General features: G+C 50.9%; 1 protein-coding gene across 3 annotated transcripts in view; it reads left to right on the top strand.

Annotated features, from left to right (window-relative positions):
* The first annotated feature begins 2,891 nt into the window (after positions 1-2,891).
* Positions 2,892-17,943, top strand: part of MEOX1 (mesenchyme homeobox 1) — a 26,111-nt gene continuing 11,059 nt past the window's right edge. For 2 of the 3 annotated variants that reach the window (XM_011985858.1, XM_011985857.1), the window contains exon 1: positions 2,892-3,774. In XM_011985858.1, the coding sequence (XP_011841248.1) occupies positions 3,306-3,774 (469 nt within the window). In that variant the 5' untranslated portion in view covers positions 2,892-3,305. The remainder of the gene's footprint in view (positions 3,775-17,943) is intronic. The other variant, XM_011985859.1, reaches the window with a different exon arrangement.

The raw sequence follows: 17,943 nt of genomic DNA, 5'->3' as shown, positions 1-17,943 counted from the left end.
GGGAAGCTGACAAGCCAGATCTTCCTCCCAGCCTCCCACGGATTCCTTCCAGAACCCCCACAGCACAGAGTGCCCCCCCCACCCAAGGACCTCACAAGGCTGTTTCTGTAGAATTTCCTTAGAACTCCCTATTCCCAGGTTCACCCTTTGGGATCATGGAGGTTAACCAGAAATAGATGTGCCAGGAAGGGAGCCACATTTGTCCATTACTTACTCTGCCTTTTGCATAAAGGATTTCTTTCTTTTTTTCTTTTCTTTTTCTTTTTTTTTGAGACAGCATCTCACTCTGTCGCCCAGGCTGGAGTGCAGTTGTGCAATCTCGGCTTACCACAACCTCCGCTTCCCAGGCTCAAGCAATTCTCCTGCCCTCAGCCTCCCGGGTAGCTGGGATTACAGGCGTGTGCCACCACACCCGACTAATTTTTGTATTTCTATTAGAGACAGGGTTTCACCACGTTGGCCAGGCTGGTCTTGAACTCCTGACCTCAAACGATCTCCCCGCCTCGGCCTCCCAAAGTGCTGGGGTTATAGGCCTGAGCCACTGCACCTGGACTACATAAAGGATTTCATTGAAAATTTACAAATGTCTGTGGGCTGGGCTGCCTGGATTTGAATCCTGGGTCCTCCGCTTCCCTGCTGTATGACCTTGTGCAGGTTACACAGTCTCTCTGTGCACTGGAGTCTTCTGAAAAACCGAACTGATGAGAATGACTCTTGCCTCAGAAGGCTTTTGTGGGAATCCATGGGGGTAAAAATGTGTAAGGTGCAAAGTGCTTTACACAGATCCCACTCTGACTGTCATCTCAGATGAGGAAACAGAAATTCAGAGAGATGGCCGGGTGCAGTGGCTCACTCTTGGAATCCCAGCACTTTGGGAGGCCAGGGCAGGTGGATCACGAGGTCAGGAGATTGAGACTATCCTGGCTAACACGGTGAAACCCCGTCTCTACTAAAAAATACAAAAAATTAGCCGGGCGTGGTGGCGGGCGCCTGTAGTCCCAGTTACTCGGGAGGCTGAGGCAGGAGAATGGCGTGAACCCGGGAGGCGGAGCTTGCAGTGAGCCCAGATCATGCCACTGCACTCTAAGACTCCGTCTCAAAAAAAAAAAAAAAAAAAAAATCAGAGAGCTAAGGTGACTTGTTCCAGGGCACACAGCCAGGAAGTGGCAGACCTGGGGTTTGAACTCAGACCCGTCTCACCTCAAACCCCATGTCTCTTCCTCTGCATCTGGCCTGCTCCAGACTGAACAGCAGGACACCTGAGGCCAAATGCTGATTGCACCATTTCTTAGCTGTGAGAGTCTGGGCAGCCCAGTCATCCATCTGAACCTCAGTTTTGTCATCTGCAAAATGGATCTTACCCATCCTAGGAAAGTTGTAAGGCTCAGAGAATTGTGTGTGCCACAGCTAAGCCCTGGGCAAAGCAGAGATATGAGTCTGGTTGGCAGCTATGACCCCATCCCCTTTACTGGACTACAACAACCTGATCACTTGTTTCAGAAGATGGCACATCTTTTCATATGCACACCTTTCCCCATCTTTTACAGCTGTTCCTGCTCCCGGGATGTGTATCTGACTGGAGTTTCTATATTAAAGGCAAGTCGTGGCTTCATTCCACATCCCTGGGTGCCCTTCCACTCTTCCTAGGAGCATCTCCTGCACCCACCCCCCAGGGCCCCACCTCCAGGCTGCAGAGCTAAGACCCAGGGGCCCCTCCTCAGGGAACCCTGGCCGTCTTCGGAAGCAGCCAGCAGAGACGCTGCTGTTAAGGTCCATGCCTGTTTCTGCTCCAATCCTGCTGCCCTGGGTTGTGGCAATAACCAGTGGGGAAGGAGTTCTGGCCCCTGGGTGTTAGGAATGTTGTCCTCCAAGAAATTGCATTAACCCTCTGAGAGACCAGCAGGGCGCAGCCATGAGGAAGACTGATTGGGCATCGAGATGGCACTTGGGCTGGCTGCCCTGTGATGTGCACCAGCCCGGAGACCCACGTGCCTGCTTGCCAAAGAGGCTCCTCTGGGGAATGAGGAGCCCCTGATTCCTACTTCCCTGCCCCAAATTCCTCGGAAGCCTCCGCCTCTAAGGGTTGAGAAAGGGAAGCAGGTGGGTGGAGGTGAAGGGGGCAGGGAGCAGGTGGGAGGAGACCCGAAGAAACTTCAAGGACCTTATTTAAGAGCCTTGCCATTGCTGTGAAGAAAAATGACTTGAAACCTCTCTAGAGAAGACTGTGGCTAATTGGCATGTAAGTTGGAGGTTAAAGAGCGGAAGGAAGAATCTGATTGTTTTTTTAAGTTACTGAGAAAGTGAGAATGTCACTCTGGGCAGAGAGAAATTCTTTTTTTCTAGAGTGTGCCTTTCTTTATACTACAGACCATAGTGGGCCGCTGAGACTTGCAAAAAAGATTTCTTTTAATCCACCTTCCTTTTTCGCAGGCAGCAGTAGAAGGGCCTTTAAATCAAATGCAATCACCAAGCTTGTCTCTTGCTTTTATTCCTCACTTCACTCCCTGGAATTTGGCATTTGATGGATTCTGGATCTGACTTAAGGCTTTTTCTAAATCCAAGACTTGGGGAATTTTGTTAACAGTGCAATAAAAATAACTTCATAGTGTTACAGGAGGCACATTAAAGACGGTGTGTGTGTGTGTATGTGTGTGTGTGTGCGCGCGCGCAAGTGCTGCTTTCTTTAAAATAAAAAAAAAATACAGACAATGTTTCTTTAAAAGTCTCCATCTGCAAATCCCATTAGATGTGCATATAAGGTTTCTGATGATTAATAGTTGCCTGCTAGGGTTTTGGTTGGAGGGGATCTTGTGTGTGCGGGTTAACCCCTCCCTCTCCTCTCTCACATTTCACTTCAGAAATTTGTCACTCTCTCCCCACCGCAGGATTTAAAGTGTGTCCCAGCAGCCCTGGTCCAGCCCTCTGCAGGCATTTGCTCTGGGCTCCAGGACGAGCTCCTCCTCAGCTGGTGCTTCTGGGTTGGGACAGTGAAAATGTTTAGTGTCACTGGCGACAAATACACGTACAGGGGACCCCAGTAGGCAGGCTGGTGCATTGGAGGGGCAGGAGCAAGCCCAATATAGGTGTGTGCACACACATAGGAGTAGCTGGCCGCATGTGTGTGTACTTTAAGGAGAGACTTTAGTTTTTCTTTTTTTTCTTTTTTTTGGTTCCTGGGGTAAATTTTCTGTTGAACATTTTTCCCTCCTATTTAATTTTTTTTCTTTTGCATTTTTAAAAATTTGAACATAAAAAGTATAAAGAATCAAATCTTTGAAAGGACTGAGGCGTGCAGCGGACGGCAGATGGATCCCCCGGCCAGCAGCTGCATGAGGAGCCTCCAGCCCCCAGCCCCTGTCTGGGGCTGCCTTCGAAACCCCCACTCAGAAGGCAATGGGGCCTCAGGGCTACCCCACTACCCGCCCACCCCGTTCTCCTTCCACCAGAAACCAGACTTCCCGGCGACAGCGACGGCAGCGTACCCCGACTTCTCAGCCTCCTGCCTGGCGGCCACCCCACACAGCCTGCCTCAGGAGGAGCGCGTCTTCACTGAGCAGCACCCTGCTTTCCCACAGTCCCCCAACTGGCACTTCCCTGTCTCAGAGGCCCGGCGCAGGCCCAACTCAGGCCTGGCAGGGGGTTCCAAGGAAATGGGGACCAGCAGCCTGGGCCTGGTGGACACCACAGGAGGCCCAGGCGAGGACTACGGGGTGTTTGGGAGCACTGCCAATGAGACAGAGAAGAAATCATCCAGGCGGAGAAAGGAGAGTTCAGGTAGGTGGCTCAGGAGCAGCTGATCATTCCTTTACTGTGTGACCTTGGGGAAGTTACTCACCCTCTCTGTGCCTAGGTGCTCTGTCCATGAATTTCTGTCTAGCCTATCCAAATGCAGGAGATTGGACCAGTTACCTTTGGGGTTTCTTCCACTGAGAGTTCTAGGATTCTCTGGTGATGGGGACCGTGTCTGTGTCCCAGCACTCCTGGGCCCCAGGAAGGGTGTCCCAGCGAGAGAATGAAGCAGGATCTGCAAGGATTTGGAGGACACGTGAAATGGATCCTCTGGGTGCAGACTGGCGAGGGCTGGTGAGGGGCTTTCCTGCATCAGGCTGCCATTGAATCATGCTCCTCCCCACCATGCTTTGGCCAGCCCCAAGTGGCTAGAGCCACAGGGCTCGTTTACCAGGGAAGTCAGCTGAGATTAAGGCTCTGAGAGCTAAGACTGAAGCTGGGACCCTGGGTGGCCACCCACAGCCAAGACCCTATGTGTCCAGGAGCCTAGAGGCAGAGAAGCAGGCCTGCAGCTGGATAGGAGAGTCCAGGGGTGAGGGGGAGATGGAGGACTGAGGTTTGGGGTATCACCCTGTGGAGCTGGGCCATGTCCAGGCCAAGGGGACAACTTAGCATGCTGAGATCTGGCTGAGCCCCCGGGAAGGCAGCCCCGCAAGGAACTGTGAGGGATGGGCAGCCTCCAGGAGAGTCAGGCAGCCAAGGGAGTCCGTGCTGGAGTCCCAGAGGCTGGAGGATGAGGTTGGCCTATTTGTTAAGATTCCAGCTAAAACCCTTCTCTTCCCCAGGGTGGGGACCTGCTGTTTCCTCACCTCCCCACCAGGCCCTCCCTGGTTTCTCACACTGCCTGTTCACCTTTTGTCTGGTTCCTCGTCCCGGCCTTGTTCGGAACAGGGCAGTGCCCAAGCCTCCTGCCCGCACTGCCCTGTTTTCCTCCTGACAGCTGCCCTCAGGGGCACGCCTGTCTGTCGGAGCCTGTAGACGACCTTCCCATGGGGCTAAGAAGGACAGGCCAGAAAAGAAGGGCACCAATGAACAGGTGGGAATGCTTTGTGCTTTGCTTTATCAGCACAGCTTTCCCGAGTTTGTGCTCTTAGCCAAGCCCAGGAATGCTCTGGGTGAATAAAGGGGTCTTACCCAGAAAAGCTCAAGCTGAGAGGAAGAAGAGGCCGGCAGAGGTGTGTCAGCAGTGGGATGTGCCCTGATGGGGAGGCTTAAGGTGCCATGGGATACCGACGTCAGCTCTTTTGAGTCCCATGGGTTTGGGAGATAGAGACAGCAGGTTTTATTAGTATCTCGATTCTCTCAATCTGCAAAATGAAAGACTGAAAGTTTGTGAGAACACAGAAAGAATGGGGTCAAAATAGAGTGAGCAGCTCATCTCCATTTGCCCAGGACTTTTCCAGTTTTAGCACTGAAAATCCTGTGTCCTGGGAAACCCCACGGTCCCAGGTAAACAGGAGAATTGGTCACTCTAGTAGTGAGCTCAAACCCCAGGCTTCAGGCCCCCGATGTCACACCCTTCAGTAGATTTCCAACGCAATCCTCATTTTGAAATGATGTTTGGTTTCCCTGCTTGAAGAAGCCCCTCAGTGAGCTCACAATGGGTAACAGGAACCCTAGCAGCCCTTGCGGCTGCTAAATAGAAGGGCCCTTTAAACCTCCAGCCAGTTAGATCCCCACCCCGCAAACTAACTCATCCTACCCCAGGTAGGAAATGTGCTAAGGATGAGAAGGGACTCTCAGCGACTTGACTCTGAGCTGGGTTGAAGAGCTTTCCCCTTGGTGGCGGCACCAGGCACCGTGGCTCCTTCCTCTCTGCCACTTTCCAGGGAACTGACAGCCAAGGGCATTGAAAAGGGATAGCAAAGCCAAGAGCCTGCTGGGCTCAGGCAGAATCTTCCAGCATTCCGAGTCTCAGCAAAACCCAAATGCACCAGCTCTCTTTTTGGCAAGTGACCGATGGCCCTGCAATGCAGAGAGAGCATTCACGCTAAGCAGCTGGCCACCCAGGAGTACAGGGACACCCTCTGCTGAACGGCCTGCACACTTCAGAGTCAGACTTTGGTGGAGGGAGGTTCCCATCCGCAGAGGCCCTGGGCTTCCCTAAGGGTCCCCTTGGGAGCACCAGTAGCAGGTGAGGCAGGGCCCAGAGAGCTGACTCTCACTCATCCCTCTGTGATTCCAGACAAACTCGCTGTTCAGCATGGAAATCTTTATTGCTCAGATGCTTGAGTCCTCCTTTGGAATTTAACTGAAGGGGAGGAAGGAGGCAAGAAATATCAGCTTCATAAGAGCCCAAAGAAGGGGGAAAGCGACCCAAGGCTCACAACCTACTCCAGGAATTTGGAATTTAGCTCAGAAAAGGCAAACCCACAGAGAGCTCCCCACCCAACCCTACCAATCCTGAGTCTGTAATCGGATCCTCTCTCTAAAATTGTGATATTTTGTTCATTATCAATTTTTGGCATTAATTTTGATTTTTACAAATATTGCCTTAAAATACATTTTGTTGTTGTTGTTGAGATGGAGTCTCCATCTAACTCCCAGGCTGGAGTGTAGTGGTATAATATCAGCTCATTGCAACCTCTGCCTCCTGGGTTCAAGCGATTCTCCTGCCTCAGCCTCCTGAGTAGCTGGGATTACAGGCGTGTGCCACCACTCCCGGCTAATTTTTGCATTTTTAGTAGAGTCAGGGTTTCACCATGTTGGTCAGGATGGTCTTCAACTCCTGACCTCGTGATCAGCCCGCCTCAGCCTCTTAAAGTGCTGGGATTACAGGCATGAGCTACCGAGCCCGGCCTGCCTTAAAATATTATTGTTCTTGATTACAGAGGGTTTGGGAGTGCCCTTGCATTTGGGCCTCCCCAAGTCCAGGCTGAGTGGTCCCTGGAAGGTTAACTATCATTGATCAGAAACGTGTTTTCCATAGTTCTTCCTGGCCAGACAGACAGGCTACAGTGTCATCACGGCAACTTTTGGCTGCATGACTTTGGAAAAGTTCTTAACTTCTTCCAGCCTTTGTTTCCCTAGCTGTAAAATGGGAATATAGCAGTGGCACCTTCCATAGAGAGTCTCTCTGTGAAGGTTAGATGCAGTGATCCATGAGATTAACTCTGTGCCTGGCACATAGTGAGAGTTCAATAAATAGCAGCTATGAATGGTATTAGGCCCATATTTCCTGAACCAGCCTTCAGAAGATAAGGTCTGACAAATATGTCTATATTTATGGGGATGGTGGAATTGAATATTTCAATTGTGCTGTCTCAGAAATTCCTGAGTCTAGGGAACTTCTGGCAATCATTTTGGTCCAGTTGTCATCAGGAGCATGGAGCTCAGAGACCTGCTGGAGAGGTTGTGGGGTGAGTTGGGCCTGGCAAATGCACCCCGTATTGAGAGGCTGAGAAGCCCCCAGAAATGGAAAGTTTGTTGCAAAAGGAATGTTCTCTGCTCTTCCTTCCTCCTCTGCCATCTCCTTCAACTGCTCCCTGCTCACTCCCAGTGGAATCTGGAGCTGATCTACTCAAAGAAATTATCAAGAAAGCAAGGGTTGGCCCGGCACAGTGGCTCACGCCTGAAATCCCAGCACTTTGGGAGGCTGAGCTGGGCGGATCACCTGAGGCCAGGAGTTCAAGACCGGCCTGGCCAACATGGTGAAACCCCGTTCCTACTAAAAATACAAAAAAAAAAAGAAAAAATTAGCCAGGCGTGGTGGCAGGCGCCTGTAATCCCAGCTACTTGGGAGGCTGAGGCAGGAGAATAGCTTGAACTCAGGAGGTGGAGGTTGCAGTGAGCAGAGATCATGCCACTGCACTTCATTCAGCTTGGGTGACAGAGCGGGACTCCATCTCAAAAAAAAAAAAAAGAAAGAAAGCAGGGTCCCTGGCCCTTGGCACTTCCCCACCCTGGAGACAAGCATGGTGTTATCTTACCCAAACCACTCCCAGCCCTAGGCCAATGGGGGTTAAAGACCCCTGCTGGCAGGGACAGCTGTGAGGCCACTGTTGTTTTCCCCCAAACTGTCCTTGCTACTGTGGTTGTCTTTAATTTATGGGAATGAGGGATTTTGCGGTGGTTTCCTGATGGGGTTCAAGGGAAGGTTGCATGTGATTAGAGTGGCTGCAGGTGAATCCGATCGCCCGCCTGGGAAAGCTGTGGTGCTAGAACTCAGCACTGCTCCCTCCTGCTCTCACGTCCTCACTCTGCTGAGACGTGCCTTTAATCAGATGTGATTTGTCTCATCCTTCTTCAGCTCCAACACGTGTGTTCCCAGAGCTGTCCTGCCCCAATTTCTCTTTGCAAGACCTGCTCTCTGCCTGCCCCTGCCCAACCACAAATTTGCCTAAGGTATAAAACTCCACAAATAGGCCTCTCTCTCCTCTTCCCTCCTGATGCCGCTTTACAGGCCACCTCCCCACCCCAGTTCCCCTCCACTACCCCTGCCACGAAGCCACACCAGGGGACTGACCTTACAAACACATCCTGCATTTTCTTCCCCGTCTCTGACTGTGCTCTGGTGGTTTCTCCTTGCTTAGAGTACCCTACCCTTCCCCATACTTCTGCCTGTTGAAATCCTACTTAAAAATCACCAGCTCAAAAACAACCCCTTACAATAATATTTTTATCCTTCTTTTTCAAATATTTATAGCCACACTTGTATATAACATGGTATCAAAGAAAGCTACAGTTAAGAAGTTTCAAAGTCTAGTATCTGCTAGAGTCTGTGTTGATTTTCTCACTTTAGCTTGCAGTTGTTTCATAAAGCAACTCTTCTGAGGTTTCTTACCGGGGACATCTTATATTTGAAATCTCCTTTTTAAAAAATCGTGGTCAAATATACATAACATAAAAGTTACCGTCTTAACAGTTTTTAAGTGACACAGTACAGTAGTTGTGCAATCAATTTCTAGAACTTTTAATCTTGTAAAACTGAAACTCTATATCCATTAAACAACGCCCCTTTTCCCTTCCCCCGCCCCCTAGCAATCACCATTCTACTTTCTGTTTCTAAGCATTTGACTATTTCAGATACCTTATATAAGTGAAATTATGCAATATTTGTCATTTTTGTGACTGGCTGATTTCACTTGGCATAATGTCCTCAAGTTTCATCCAGGTTGTAGCAAGTGACAGGATTTTCTTCTTCTTCTTTTTTCTTTTTTTTAGAAAGATGGGGCCTTGCTATGCTGCCCAGGCAGGTGATCAACTCTGGGCTTCTAGCAATCCTCCCACCATGGCCTCCCAAAGTGTTGGAATTATAGGTGTGAGCCACCACGCCTGACCTCCTCCTTTCTGAAGACAATAGCATTCCATTGTATGGATATACCAAATTTCTTCCTTCTTTCCTTCTTTCCTTCTTTCTTTCTTTCTTTCTTTCTTTCTTCTTTTTGAAACGGAGTCTAACTCCGTTTCAAATGGATAATTTCTTTATCCATTCATCTGTTGATGAACATTTAGGTTGCTTCCACCTCTTGGCAATTGTGAATAATGCTGCAATGAACATGAGTGTGCAAATACCTCCTGGAGAGTGTACTTTCTTTCTCTTTCTTTTTCTGAGACCGAGTCTCGCTCTATTGCCCAGGCTGGAGTGCAGTGGCGTGATCTCAGCTCACTGCAACCTCCGCCTCCCGTGTTCAAGTGATTCTCCTGCCTCAGCCTCCTGGGTAGCTGGGACTGCAGGCGCCAGCCACCACGTCTGGCTAATTTTTTGTATTTTTAGTAGAGACGGGGTTTCACCGTGTTACCCAGGATGGTCTTAATCTCCTGACCTCATGATCCACTGACCTCAGCCTCCCAAAGTGCTGGGATTACAGGCGTGAGCCACCGCGCCCAGCCTTTCTTTTTTTTGAGACGGAGTCTTGCTGTCGCCCCAGCTAGAGTGCAATGGCGCACGATCACGGCTCACTGCAACGTCTGCCTCCTGGGTTCAAGTGATTCTCTTGCCACAGCCTCCCAAGCAGCTGGGATTACAGGCGTGCACCACCATGCCTGGCTAATTTTTGTATTTTTAGTAGAGAGGGGTTTTACCATGTTGGCCAGGCTGGTCTGAAACTCCTGACCTCAGGAGATCTGCCCACCTTGGCCTCCCAAAGTGCTGGGATTACAGGTATGGGCCCCTAATCTCCTCTTCTTATAAGGACATCAGGCAGACTGGATTGGGACCCACCCCAACAGTCTCATTTTAACTTAATCCCCTCTTTAAAGGCCCTATGTCCAAATACACACTCTAAGGTACTGGGGTTAGGGCTTCAACATAGGAATTGGGGAGGGAAGCACAATTCAGTCCATACAGGGACTGTATGGGGACAGGAACAAGAGACAAGGTTCAAGCTGTGGCACAGACCTTTCAGTTGAAAACCCCCTTAGTGAAAGCAGTACCTCAGATGTGTGCCCAACCCCAGAGCTTTCCTAGCTCAGGGTCCTGTCGGCTGGTAGAGATTTTCCACTGAGACAGGAAGTTGTTTCTAGCCACAAGCAGATCCCTGAATTCCTATCTTACACCAACAAGAACAGACATAAAAAGTGGAGGCAGTTGGCCAGGCACGGTGGCTCACACCTGTAATCCCAGCACTTTGGGAGGCCGAGGTGGAAGGATCACGAGCTCAAGAGATCAAAATCATCCTGGCCAAAATGGTGAAACTCTGTCTCTACTAAAAATACAAAAATTAGCTGGTCGTGGTGGCATGTGCCTGTAGTCCCAGCTACTTGGGAGGCTGAGGCAGGAGAATCACTTGAACCTGGGAGGTGGAGGTTGCAGTGAGCCGGGATCGCGCCATTGCACTCCAGCCTGGGTGACAGAGCCAGACTCCATCTCAAAAAAGAAAAAAACTTGGAGGCAGTTTTAGGAGTGAATCTCTAAAGAAGGGGGCTGTTTGACAGAGGACGGGAGAAAAGAGGCAAATGGGACCGGGTGTGGTGGCTCACGCCTGTAATCCCGGCTCTTTGGGAGGCTGAGGTGGGTGGATCACTGAGGTTCAGGAGTTTGAGACCCGCCTGGCCAACATGGTGAAACTCTGTCTCTACTGAAAATACAAAAATTAGCCGGGCATGGTGGCTCACACCTGTAGTCCCAGCTACTCAGGAGGCTGAGGCAGGAGAATGGAGTAAACCTGGGAGACGGAGCTTGCAGTGAGCCGAGATCACACTTCTGCACTCCAGCCTGGGCGACAGAGTGAGACTCCGTCTCAAAAAAAAAAAGAAAGAAAAGAAAAGAATGCAATGGTAGAGATGAGAATGAAATAAATGAACAACCCCAATAAGTGTCACCTGGGTCACCAGAGTGATGCCAAGTCCCATACAAGTGACCTCATGCCCACGCTCACCCCCTTGCTGGGCCACACAGCACAGTAATAGGAGGAAGGGTGGTCAGAGACTAAGGTCAAGTACATTAACCAGGTAGCCCTGGTTCAGGTCCCTGATCCACAACTTCCTGGCTATGTGGACGTGGGTAAATCCTAACCCTCCCTGAGTCCCAGTCTCCTCTGAGGAATGAGGATAGCAGTACCTACTTCATAAGGTAGGTGGCTGTGGGACTAAATGACAGCAGAGATACAGAGTCCACAGCCAACACTTGGTAACCCCTAGGTCCAGTTTTCCCAAACCTGCAAATGAGCACTCCTCTCTCTTTAAAGTCCTCCCCTGATGCTAGCTGGCTGCACCAGGTTTCCCACGTTCAAAGACAGGCCAGAGTGTCCCGAGCTCTGCTGGAGTCTTTGCCCCCTGCCGTCAGCCGGGCCTGCCTGATACTGATGATGCTACTGGCCTAGGGTTGTGGCAGTGCTGGGTGGGGTGTGGTTTGAGGGGTGCACAGCTGCAGCAGCCCCTCTTGTCCCCAGTCCATATCCAGAACCCCCAGTGAGGAAGAAGTCTTATGGTCCAGAGTGGCCAGCGTGGGAGGGGAGACAGCAATTCCACAGTCAGCCAGTATCCCTCTAGGCATCCCCGGCCTTCTGGTTAGAGCTCCTGACCTCCTCTTCTGACAAGCAAAGAAAGCTCAGAGCCCAAAGCAGGACTCAGGCCTTGGCCACCATCTGAACTCAGAGGCTCCAGCACAAATCCCATGCCTGGGCTTGCTCAGGCCCCTGATCAGGTACAGTCGGAAGCTCTGGAGAAAGTCCATTTCTGCTGAGGCAGCAGAATCCTGACCAACATCAAAAAGGGAAAGGTCCAGTGAGCCCGTGAGCTGTAAGAAGGTCAGCCCAGGAGTTGCCTCAGCTCTGCTCCGCCACTCTCCCATGCTAGGGACTCAGGAGTCCTGCCTACTCACCTATTTCTCTGGCTTGAATAAATCAGCGGCACTTGGGCCCAGGGAGGGGGGATAATTCAGAATCCTTTCTGCCTGAGAGGCAGGACTCACAGCCCCTGCAGACCTCCAGAACTGGACCTTTTCCCCAACTCCCTCTCTGCCCATAACTTGGGCTTCTCACCCAGTTTGGTTCGCTGGCCTCTGGCCAGGACCCACCCCCATCCTTTTCAGGTTTTGTTTTTTTTTTTTTTTTTGCATGCAAAGGTAGAGGAACAGTGTGAGCAGTGGGCCTGGGTCTCAAGCCCACACTTCCTTTGGTGACAGCTGAGGGTGACATATGGAACTTATAAACATAAACAAAACCCAGAACTACCGATGCCTCTCCCCATCCCCTCTTGAAACCCTCACCAACCCACCCCACCTGGGACTCTCAGCAAAGACTATAGCACCAGGGTTTTTTTGGTTTTTTTTTTTTTCTTTTTCTGACGGAGTCTCGCTCTGTCACCCAGGCTGGAGTGCAGTGGCGTGATCTTGGCTCACTACAAGCTCTGCCTCCTGGGTTCATGCCATTCTCCTGCCTCACCCTCCCAAGTAGCTGGGACTACAGGCACCCGCCACCACGCCCGGCGAATTTTTTGTATTTTTAGTGGAGACGAGGTTTCACCATGTTAGCCAGGATGGTCTCGACTCCTGACTTCATGATCCATCCGCCTCAGCCTCCTGAAGTGCTGGGATTACAGGCGTGAGCCACCGCACCCAGCCAGCGTTAGGCATTTTCATTCCAGAAGAACCTGCCTCTCTCCCATGAAACATCCCCTGAATTCCCTGGCCCCACTCCTGGGCTCCTCAGAGAGGCTGGGAGCCCTGCCCATGTCTCTTTAGGCACCTGCAGGAGAGGAAAAGGGCCTGGACACTGGGGTGGGGCAGGGCTCAGTGAGAGAGTCAGGCCAACCCCAGGAAGCCAGGGAGATCCTGGATGTGAACATCCAACCAGTCTTGGGCTGGCTCCATCCAAGTCTTGTCTATTTCCATGGGCTTTGACTGCTCCTTCTGAGGTTGAAAGTAGGAGAGCTTACGAGGACATCAAAGTGTCTATGCTGTGACAGTGCAGGAAGCTACAGACACCATTTTCAGAGGATTTGCCAAGGTTTCACCTACTGATGTCATGCTTCAAATATTCCCTTCTTCTTCCCTCTCTGGGGAGTCCCAGGGAGATAGATCTGAACCCAGACCCAGACAATGCCCCTAGGATAGGCACAGCTTCCATACTCATCCTCTCCCGAGGGCAGTGTGACGCGAGGCTATAGCCCTAGACTGGTCTCAGGGGCCTTGGGCAAGTCATTTAGTCTCTGAGTCTTAATTGCTCGTATGTTCAATGGGCTAATGTGTACCTTACCTACCTAATGGAATAATTAAGAGGATACAATAGGAGACAGCCCAATAGGGTGGAAACAGCTTCCTATCAAGAAAATCTGAGTTCTAGGCCCAATTCTGCCCCTAACTTGCTGTGTATCCTTACATGAGTTCCTTACCTTCTCTAGGCTCACCTATAAAATGAAAAGGTGACATTGATCATCTCTAAGTCCCTCCCACCTCTACTTTCTATGATTCTGTAGTATCTGTGAAAGCCTAAAAGAAGTTCTCTTTGGAGGAAAGAAATCCCTTGTCAACTGCACAGTGCTATTTGAATATGAGGCATTTGGCCTCCTGTCTGGTTTGGATATGAATTTATGTAAATTGGTGCCCTCAGAGTTGGACTGTAGAGTACAGAACTCCAGAAAGGCATGTTCCACTGGGTCTGTCTGAACCTCCCCGTAGCTCTGATAAAGCTGTCTGCTTACTTTAGGAAGGCCTGCCAAATGTGGCAGCTACGTATGAAATAATTTGCCCTGGATGGTGTGGAAGCTCATGGTGGAAACCGCAATCACACATACACTGTTTGCATTTCTCTGGGCAGTTGACTGTTCCCTCACAGCCCTGCTCCAGCAGAGGGTGAGGGTCATGCAGGGGCTGGGGCAGGGCAGTTCCTCCCTAACCACAGAGGCAGCCCACTGAGGGCCAGCATCCTCCCTCCGTAATCCTGGAAGAGGCAGCTGTGGCCCCCAAGAGAGAAGCAGTGTGGGAGGAGTGATGTGAATTGCCATGTGACACATCTAGGTGTTGTGCCTGGAATCATGGGACTCTGAAGGCTGCAGCAATAGTGGCCTAGGCTGGGTGCAGTGGCTCATGCCTGTCATCTCAGCACTCTGGGAGGCTGAGGCGGGTGGATCACCTGAGGTCAAGAGTTCAAGACCAGCCTGACCAACATGGCAAAACTCCATCTCTACTAAAAATACAAAAATTACCCTGGCATGGTGGCAGGCGCCCATAATCCCAGCTACTCTGGAGGCTGAGGCAGGAGAATCGCTTGAACCCAGGAGGTAGAAGTTGTGGTGAGCCGAGATCATGCCATTGTACTCCAGCCTAGGTGACCAGAGTGAGACTCAGCGAAAGAAGAAAGAAGAAGAAGGAAGAAGAAAAGAAAAGAAGAAGAAGAAGAAGGAAGAAGCAGCAGCAGCAGCTGAAAGGCCAGACATTTAAAAGATAACCCTTTCACACAGGTCTGGAGATGTGGTGCCTTAAGGAGCATAGTGCTCTAACTCTGCCCATGAGTCATCTCAGATATAATCTCTAGTAGAACTCCTTCTGATGGTTCTCGTGAACAGAGCTTCAGTGACATGCCAGGCACTGCGCTAGGTGTTAACGCCTGCTATCCAGCTCATGTTACTTCTCAGTCTGATAAGCACAGCAGGTGTAGCTATTCTTGCTTTGCAAATGAGGAAATTGAAGCTCCAGGAACCTAAAGGACTTGCCCAAGGTCCAAAAGCTCTTCCTAAGTGCCTCACTCACCTACGAGTGCTAAGGCCCAGGTTCACCAACAGGTCCTCTAACACTTCTGCATATATAACTTCCCTCCACACAGCTCGAGGCAGGGCGAGAGAAACGGCCCAGCAGAGCCCTGATTGTTGAGCCACAGGAAGGCTGGGGAGGGCTTTGGGACAGAGCATACAGTAAGACCTCAAATCTGACTGAAGGGAGGAACTAGGAGCTGAGACAAGAATATGTGAAGTTGGAAGAGCCTCAGACTTCATCAAGGCTAGGGGTTCCCAACAGAAGAGAGAGTAGGGAGTGTAGGGCATCAGGGCTTATGTCCTGGGAAGGAACTCTGACACCAGCTCCCTGGCAGAAATAGAATCCAGTCCAATCCCATACTTCTACACATGGGGAAACGGAGGCCCACAGAGGCGAGGAAGGCTCCCTAACAAAGCTGTACTATCCTACTATCCTGGGAACAGACCATCCTGGGAAGCATGAGTTACTTTCCTTCTTTTTTTCTTTTTTTTTTTTTTTGAGACGGAGTCTCACTCTATTGCCCAGGCTGGAGTGTAGTGGCATGATCTCGGCTCACTGCAAGCTCCGCCTCCCAGGTTCACGCCATTCTCCTTCCTCAGCCTCCTGAGTAGCTGGGACTACAGGCGCCCACCGCCATGCCCAGCTAATTTTTTGTATTTTTAGTAGAGATGGCGTTTCACCGTGTTAGCCAGGATGGTCTCTATCTCCTGACCTTGTGATCCGCCCGCCTCGGCCTCCCAAAGTGCTGGGATTACAAGCGTGAGCCACCACACCTGGCCTAGCAAGAGTTACTTTCATGTGGCAGGTTGCACAGGAACTGTGCCCATGAGCAGGGTGACCGAACAGCTCCCAGAAACGGCATGCAAGTGCTCTTAGTGTTTCCATCTTGATGAATATGTTGCAATTTGTAATACTGTTGCAGAACAAAGAGAGCCATAACTTTCACTTCAACTTTCATAGCTTGCTTCCCATACTTCTGGTCCCTTCATCATTTCCAACAGTGGTGAACGTTGATCCCACTCTGGGAAGCTGACAAGGGACAACCGCTCTCCCAGAGCCAATATCCATCCCACCCACCATTAGTAGGTATTGCCCCCAGGTTCACACAGGGGGTTAGCTGAGACCCTCAGTTCCCGCCCTGGCTGCTGCTTCCTGTTTCCTCTGCCCCAGAGGCTAAATCAGGACAATGACAGACAGGAAAGGTGGCCAGGGATGGGGCATAGCTTGGCTGGCAGTGGTCAGCTGCCCTGCCCACACAACCAGGCCAAGACCAACTCCAAAAGGGTCCTCTCCTGCTTTTCCCTTTTCTCTCTAGGGAGGACTATGTGCAGAACTAGGGCGGGGAAAGTTGTTTTGGGGGACACCATGAGGCACCTGTACAAACCTAAGCAGGCCTTGGAGAGTAGGTATGGGTAGCAAATCGGATAGTGCCCCCAGGACCTCTGGAAGTGGTGACAAGCCGAGCAGCCATGGTCCAGCTCCAGGCCCCAACCTGGGCCAGCTAGCCAGGAGACAGTGGAGAGCCTTGCCTCTAATCAGATAGATCTGGGTTCAAATCTCCCTTCTGTCACCTAAAAGCTGCCAGGCACACTGGGCAAGTTCCTGGGCCTGTCTAAGGCTGCCTCCTCTGTATAACAGGATGATTTAGCAAATACTTAGCAAGTACTTTTTCCTCTTCTCTCTAGGAGAATTATGTGCAGAACTGGTGGGGGTGGGGTGGGGGGGCAGTTGTGCCAGATACAGAAGCAACTATGGCTAGATGCTACAGTGAGAAAAAGTGTTTCCCTGGGAGACAGCTATTAATCAAACTATCACACAAACCCAGGTAAGAGTACTAAAGGGGGTAAGAACAGTATTCACTCATAGGCTGCCCTGTGGTGAGGTTAAAGCTGCGGATGCCTCTGGGCACACTCAGAAGCCTTCAAGAAGCGCAGCTGTTTCCATCCCAGCCCTTCAGTGTCATCTCGTGGAACTGATAAATTGGAGAATATATTTGTCCAGCATTTTTAGATTTTTTTTTTTCTTTTTTGAGAGGGAGTTTTGTTCTTGTTGCCCAGACTGGAGAGCAATGGCGCAATCTGGGCTCAATGCAACCTCCGGTTTCCAGGTTCTAGCGATTCTCCTGCCTCTGCCTCCTGAGTAGCTGGGATTACAGGCATGCGCCACCACGCTGGGCTAATTTTTTTGTTTGTTTGTATTTTTAGTAGAGACGGTGTTTCTCCGTGTTGGTCAGGCTGGTTGCGAACTCCCGACCTCAGGTGATCCACCCACCTCGGCTTCCCAAAATGCTGGGATTACAGGCGTGAGCCACCGCGCGTGGCTTTTTTTTTTTTTTTTTTTTTTTAAGATGCATTCTCACTCTGTCACCCAGGCTGGAGTGCAGTGGTGCAATCTCGGCTCACTGCAACCTCCGCCTTCCGGGTTCAAGTGATTCTCCTGCCTCAGCCTCCAGAGTAGCTGGGATTACAGGGGCCCGTCACCACGCCCGGCTAATTTTTGTATTTTTAGTAGAGACGGGATTTCACCATGTTGCCCAGGCTGGTCTTGAACTCCTGACCTCAGGTGATCCGCCTGCTTTGGCCTCCTAAAGTGCTGGGATTACAGGCGTGAGCCGCCACTTTTCAACTTTAATAGCATTTTGCACACACATATTAACGCGTTCCGTCTTCCAATAACCCTAGGAGGTAGGTGAAATTGTTTTCCTCAATTTCTTAATGAGGAGACCGACACCCAGAGAGGTTAAGTGATTTCCTCAGTCTCCAGCAAGGAGATTCAGGATTCAAGCCTCTGAGCAAGTCCTCTGGGCCATCCACTCCCCGCAACCGTGGAAAGGAAGGGCTGGGAAACACTGAGCCTCGGGACAGGAGGAGATTGGGAAACCAGTCCCCGACCGCGCCCGTCGTCTAAGCCCGGGTTTCCTGCCTCTCTCCCGGCCCGAGGGCCGGGTTGTGCTACAGGAAGCCCGTCATCCGCTTGTGAACGACCCTCCCGGGCCTGCTGCCAGGAGGGGGCGCGGGACT

This window comes from Mandrillus leucophaeus, unplaced genomic scaffold (assembly GCF_000951045.1).
Source record: "Mandrillus leucophaeus isolate KB7577 unplaced genomic scaffold, Mleu.le_1.0 Scaffold290, whole genome shotgun sequence".
Lineage (NCBI taxonomy): Eukaryota > Metazoa > Chordata > Mammalia > Primates > Cercopithecidae > Mandrillus > Mandrillus leucophaeus.
Note: the sequence above shows the minus strand (reverse complement) of the source record. Positions and strands in the feature narration are given on the sequence as shown.